This window comes from Gossypium hirsutum, chromosome A08 (assembly GCF_007990345.1).
Source record: "Gossypium hirsutum isolate 1008001.06 chromosome A08, Gossypium_hirsutum_v2.1, whole genome shotgun sequence".
NCBI classification, from domain to species: domain Eukaryota; kingdom Viridiplantae; phylum Streptophyta; class Magnoliopsida; order Malvales; family Malvaceae; genus Gossypium; species Gossypium hirsutum.
This window is the reverse complement of record NC_053431.1, coordinates 62,129,390-62,135,699: the sequence shown is the minus strand read 5'-3', so window position 1 is coordinate 62,135,699 and position 6,310 is coordinate 62,129,390. Positions and strand designations below refer to the sequence as shown.

The window sequence follows — 6,310 nt, the reverse complement described above, 5'->3', positions numbered from 1 at the left end:
TCTTAAAATAAATGATAGAATAGCCTCGAATGAAAATGAGATTAAATATCATATTGGTACATGAATGTATATGTATGTAATTAAATTAGATATGTTGCATCTTTGTTAATAGAAAGGATAGCATAAAATGTTATTTTGATTATTAAATGAAATGGTGTATGAGAATGATATTTGAGTATTAAATATACAATTTGATTTGGTTGAATTGTGGCATATATTGGTTGAATTCTTATAGTAAATATGCTTATTTTGTGACTTGAATAATGAAAGTATTACTGAACTTTATCGCTTACAGCACGATTTGTTTATTTAGCATATAGCTTGCAACCCTCGGCTTAGAAATGTTTGTATAGTCCCTTTCATTTTGATATATGGCATGTACCTAGGTTTGAGTTGGTTTTGATATTAAATTGGATAAATGTTTTAATTAGGTACCATTTGGAACATTTGCAAATAAACGGTTACGTCGCCACATCGAGCTCTTAACGTCGCGACAGGATCAAGTCAATGAGTTGTGTCACGACCAAGAACCCTTGAAGTTGTGACGTCAATCTAATAATTGGTAAACTTTATAATTTGGTCCTAGTTCAACCTCGGGTTAGTAAAAGAGTTTTCGTAAGCTCATATAAGACTTGGAAATGATTGTATAATATACTCAAAAGGACTAATATAATATTAGCATGTATTCATAGTTATATAGAATTGTATTTAATTATAATTATTTCGACAACGAATTTAATATCACGTAATTCAGATGTGATGACTTGATCGAATATAGAATGTTGCAGCACCTAAAAGTTAAATGACTAAATAGATAGTTTACAAAAAAAAATTGAAAGATAAATTTTGAATAAAACCCCCCAAAAAAATAATATCACATGCAAACAACTATGAAATATAATAATTGTAGTGACGGGGGATTGCGCGAGACACTGCAGGTGCAGGAGTCCCAATTTGCTGACAATTCTGAAGGAATTAAATAGGGTAAGTGCATTGCCCAATGGCTGCAACTTCACGCAAAATATAATTAACTGCTTTGCAACTTGCAAGTAAAAGTAAAACAGTCATACCTACATTATAATACAGTATTCAAAACTAAAGCTACCCCACCTACAAAATTTGGACTACATAGGCATTGACAGTAATTTTTTTAAAGAAAGCAATAATTAAAATATGAAAATCTATATGGATAATATGGTTACTGTATTTTATTCTATCTATTAAAATAGATAAATTAATTTTTAATTAAATAAATTATTTTTTAATATATATTAAATTAAAAAATAAATTAATTATTTTATTAAAAGTTTTATTTATTTTTAAGATTAAAAACTTATTCTTATATATTAACATGATATATATATAACATGTCGATATAACAATGTAGTTATTCTAAAAAAAATTAATTTTTAATTGAAGAAATAAATAAAAGTTTTCATATAAAAAATTAAAATTTTATTTTATTTAACGTCAAATAAAATGCAATCTTACTTGGGGGAGCATGATACTTTTAAGGATATTATCCATTATTGAATTACAGAAGAACCTCACACAATCTCTCTGGCTTCTCCCTTGAAACGCCCATAAAACGCAGGCAAAGCGGTGAAGTTTCTCTCTTAGATTTTGACAAGTAAAACTGTAAAAAAGCCTTTTGTCTCTCTGTTTCCATATGGAAGCTCTCAAATTTCTGAGGTTTTGGAAACCTAGCTGTGTGGCTATGAAAGAGAACCAGACCCAACGTTGTTGTGGAAGCATCGAAATTCCACATCATGAATTGGATGAAGAGGACGACTCTTTCATCGACTTGGAGCTTCCTTTGCACCACTTCAACCACCTCCATCTACGCACCCTTCACAAAACACCTGATTTCCAGCATGATTCGGCTAAGAATGATGACTTCCCCTTGTTGCCAATGCAGAATGATCATTTCTCCAAAAGAAAGATCCTCCCCATTGACCCAACCTCCAAGCCTCAATCTCCCTTACACCTGTTAAACTCTGCTCCCAAATTTGGAGCTTTTACTCTCAACAAGTCCAAGTCAATGGCAAATACCAGTAAAACATGTACTCCCCAGAGAAAAGAGTTGATCGGTATTTCTATGGAGACCCCAAGGCATGAAGAAAGGAGCAGTTCGAAAGATCTGATACAGAAATACTTGAATATAATAAAGTACGTAAAAATCTCCAAAAAAAGCATTCCAAGTGACAAGGCAAAGGTCTCACTCTCACCCTCAGGTGAGTTATCAAAGGTGGCTTCTCCGGCAACGGTGTATCCCATGAAGGGAGTACAGGGGAGTGTTTCGACAGGGGTTTGCAAGCAATTGGTAAAGAGCAGATCAGCCTCGTATGCTGCATCCCCAATTAATCGGAAAGATGATTCCTTGCTACTCCGACACGATGCGATTGAAAGCGCCATTTTGCATTGCAAGAAATCTTTCAATTCCTCATCAGGTAATTAGTTGTGTTTTTAAGCTAATACTAATCATTTGGTTTAATTTGGAATTGGATCCTTGGCTTGTTTTGACAGCAGAATCATCTTGGTTGTCGAGATGTACAAGTGATTCTTCAAAATACAAGTTAAGCAATGCATCTTCTTCTACAGGTCATGGTTTCAGATTCTATTTCTTATACTGTTGTTTGCACTAATTATCGAGCTCTAATTATTAATTAAAGTCTTTAATTTCCTCAGATTCTTCTCTTTCGTCCACGAATTACAAGCAATTATTATCACCTGAATAGAAACCTTGGGATTTATTATCATGATTATGTACGAAAGATGTAAACTGATAAGAACAAAAAGAACAAAAGGCTGGAATTTAGATATGATGGGCATTGGTGGGCAGTGTAAGCAGGGTTAGTACTTGTAAAGTTCATGGATAATTATGAAGAAATTGAAACTAATTCCCATTGTCTGAGCTCTTGTATTTATGGTAGCTTTGAAAGTTAAAGATGTGATGATTTCTGAATATATACTTGGGTGATTAATGCCTTTTCAAGGACAACTGGTAGTTTCTGGTGGGAGTTTGGTGAGAAGGGGAAGAAGTGGGACTAGCATGGAACCTTAATCTTAACTAGTGTGGTGATAGTGTATTTAAAAGTAAAGGTGTAATAGAATTTGGTGAGAAAGTGGAAGATGTTGGAGAAGCATGGAATCTTAGTATTAACAATTCTTCATACTTGTATAAAGACATTACACTCTTTATAAAAAAATACAAATTTAAAATTCTGGGTAATAAATCTCAAACATAAATAATAAAACAAACATTAAAAAAATAAATCATCATAAAAGAACTCTTAAAAACTTTCTTTTGTGTATGCTCTAAAGGGTGAATTATTTAGTTGGTCGCTCAGTTTTTAGAGCATTTGTTTTTTTCTTTTAAAATGAAATATTTACAATTTGGTCATCAAACTTTTAAGGCACTTTCATTTTACACACCCAAACATTAAATCTCTAATGGTAGTGCATACACCACTCCATGTTGATACTTTCATTTTAGTCACCCAAAAATTATTTTTTAAGTATTAATTGAGGTAAAAAGTAAGAATTAAAGTGAGAAAAATGATATTTATCTCATTGCTAAAATTCTAAATTTCTTGTTTTAATATTGAAATTTAAAATTTCAAAACATCAAAGTAATTTATTGAAATTTTTCTATATGTTGATAATGTCAACTGATTTGTTATTATAATATTAAAATTAATTAATTTAATCTACTTTTAAAATTTGAAATTTTATTATATGTTTTCAAATTATCCTTAACGAAATCAACTTAAATAATTCCTATTTAATAATTGTTTATAAAACTCAATTTTTTTTGTTTATATCATCCCGAATCTTCCATGTTAAGCTTAAAATAAAGGAAAAAAATACTTGAAATTAATTAAATCAATTGTTTGTTCTTTGTTTTGATAAAAAAGTGATGAAAAAAAAAAGAGTTTGGTTTGGGATGAAAGATAAAATTAATTAATTAGTTAATTGTAAAGATTGTTCTAAGATTTGAAATTTGGGTTTCTTAGACAAATATTAAGGACAATAATTTTCATTCATAATTTTTGAAATTAATTTCGATCCATTCATAATGTCAACCAATTTACTATTATAATTTTGAATCTTAATAGTTAAAAATTTATATTTCAAAACTCATATTTAGAATTTTCGGCAATGAGATAAATAAGTAAAATTTGACAATTTTTATGTATTATTTTAGTTCTTAGTGTCTTTTCATTTTAATTCTTGATTTTTCTTACCCCAATCAATAATTAAAAAAAATATTTTTTAGATGATTAAAATGGAAGTGACTTAAAAATTAGATGACTAAAAAGAAGGTACAAACATAACGTGACGTGTATGACTAATCATGTTTAGATGACTCAAATGAAAGCGCGACCCAATTGTAAGATAGTTTTCTCAATTGTAAAATTTTGTATCCATCGAAATGGGGTCTTACTCAACAATGATATAGTAGTTGGCAGATGTACCTGTTTCCTTTTTCTACGAGCGTTTCAATTCCTTGTAGGATAATTTGTGCATTTCTTTCTTAATATAAAATCTCAGAATCGAAAAGCAACGCCAAACAGGAGACGTAATGAATAGAAATGTGCAAATTATTGTTTGGTGTCATAAATGAAACGAAGACCAAAGGTTTTGTAAAATGATGACAGCAGAAAAAGCCAAATATCACCACAAAAACCAACCACACTCACAGTGCTACCCTTCTGATACCGTAATCATGTAAGTCTGCTTCACCAAGTTAAGACCAACAAACCCAACATTTAGTGCTACCTTACTGTTTATGTTGGAAGATGCTTTTTTATTTTTATTCTTTTAAGGATATAAAATGTTAATTTTAGACTGAAATAAAAGATTTAACGAGGGTTAAAAATGTAATTTCATTAAAAAATCCTTTTTCAAATTTTAACTTTTTTTTACTTGAATTAAAATCCCAAATTAAAATCAAATGTTTAGTTTGAAAACCCACTTCTTTACCAAAATTTTTTATTTGGTTGAAATGTGTTTTAAATTATCTTTTGAAACCAAAACTACTTTTAGTTTCATAATCAATGACTAACAAGGTTAATTTAGAATCAAAATTAACTTTTAAACTAACATTTAGATCCAACTAGAGCTAATCATTGGTCAAGTTGGGTCGGCTGATGTAAAATTATAAGTTCATTTTCTAAGCCAAGGTTCGTCCCGAGAAGTATCTAAGTCCGACTCAGATTAAAAATGTTAAACGCAAGCTCGACTTAGTCCGCCCTATTAAATTTTTAGATTATTTTTTATATAAAAATAAATTTAAAAAATATAATACATCAAATATACTAAAAACACTAAAATAAATATTTCCTGACAAATTGAAAATAAATTAAAAAAGTTTTATACTTAAATAACACTAAGTTTATTGCAACTTAGCAAACAAAATGTCTTTAAAATAGTAGCAAAATTAATAATAAAACAAGAGTTATACAATATTCAAATAATAATAACAAAATAGTAGTAATATAATGACGAAATGGTAGCAAAACAATAACGAAACAACAACAAAATAGCTTATTCGGGCTGGGCTCAGGCGAAAAATCCTACCCGAGGCCTAATTCATTTAGAAAACGAGCTTTATTTTTTGTCCAAATACATTTTCCGAACTTATATTTTTACCTAAACCCTTTCGCTTTTCAAACAGACCTAAACTGATAACCCGACTGTGATTAGATCTAGACCCAATTTCAAATGTCGAAAAAAAAACTTTTAACTTTTGGCTTTTGAATATAAAATTATCAAAATATTTTTCTTTATTTTTTTTCCAAAAAATTAAAATTTATTTGATTATCACATAATATTTATTTTGAAACTAAATGAATCCGTATTAATCAAGAATTTTTTAAAGTTTTAATTTACCATTGCTAATGATTATGTAACTTAATTTTTTTTTCTAATGTGGTGTTTTTTTTTTGCTAATTATGATTTTTTTCAATTAATTCTCTAATATAGTTTTATATTAAAAGGTATTTAAATTTTATGTTTAATGTATTAATATATTAATATATTAATTTATTTTAATTTTATATTTTATGAATTAATATATGAAATGAAATAATTTTAACTTAATGTTTACTTCCAACATAATATCTAAAATGACATTACAACTTCCCAGAACATTTTTTGACAGCGAAGGAAAATACTTTAAATTAACAAAATATACTTTTTCATATCATTTTTCAAAACCACTTTTTAACCACAACAATAATAGTGTAACACCCTCAACCCAACCCGAATCACCAGGTCCGGATCTCAGATGTTACTCCACATAATC

General features: G+C 28.9%; 1 protein-coding gene across 4 annotated transcripts; it reads left to right on the top strand.

Annotated features, from left to right (window-relative positions):
- The first annotated feature begins 1,472 nt into the window (after positions 1–1,472).
- On the top strand, positions 1,473–2,900 carry LOC107914374 (membrane-associated kinase regulator 5). Of its 4 annotated transcripts, none has more exons than XM_016843362.2 (3): positions 1,473–2,450; positions 2,530–2,601; positions 2,689–2,900. In XM_016843362.2, exons 1-3 carry the CDS (start codon positions 1,670–1,672, stop codon positions 2,736–2,738), a joined length of 903 nt encoding a protein of 300 aa, XP_016698851.1. In that variant the 5' UTR covers positions 1,473–1,669; the 3' UTR covers positions 2,739–2,900. The 4 variants fall into 4 exon arrangements, with proteins under 4 accessions (XP_016698851.1, XP_016698920.1, XP_016698984.1 ...); XM_016843431.2 differs by having other exon boundaries at positions 1,496–2,450; positions 2,527–2,575; XM_016843495.2 differs by having other exon boundaries at positions 1,497–2,450; positions 2,530–2,575.
- Positions 2,901–6,310: the final 3,410 nt, after the last annotated feature.

Bases quoted from the DNA above. Each gene is read 5' to 3' on its own strand.
- LOC107914374 (XM_016843304.2), top strand. From the start codon at position 1,670: ATGGAAGCTCTCAAATTTCTGAGGTTTTGGAAACCTAGCTGTGTGGCT. The intron at 2,451-2,526 runs GTAATTAGTTGT...TTGTTTTGACAG, and splicing joins ATCTTTCAATTCCTCATCAG to CAGAATCATCTTGGTTGTCG. The intron at 2,602-2,688 runs GTCATGGTTTCA...TAATTTCCTCAG, and splicing joins CAATGCATCTTCTTCTACAG to ATTCTTCTCTTTCGTCCACG.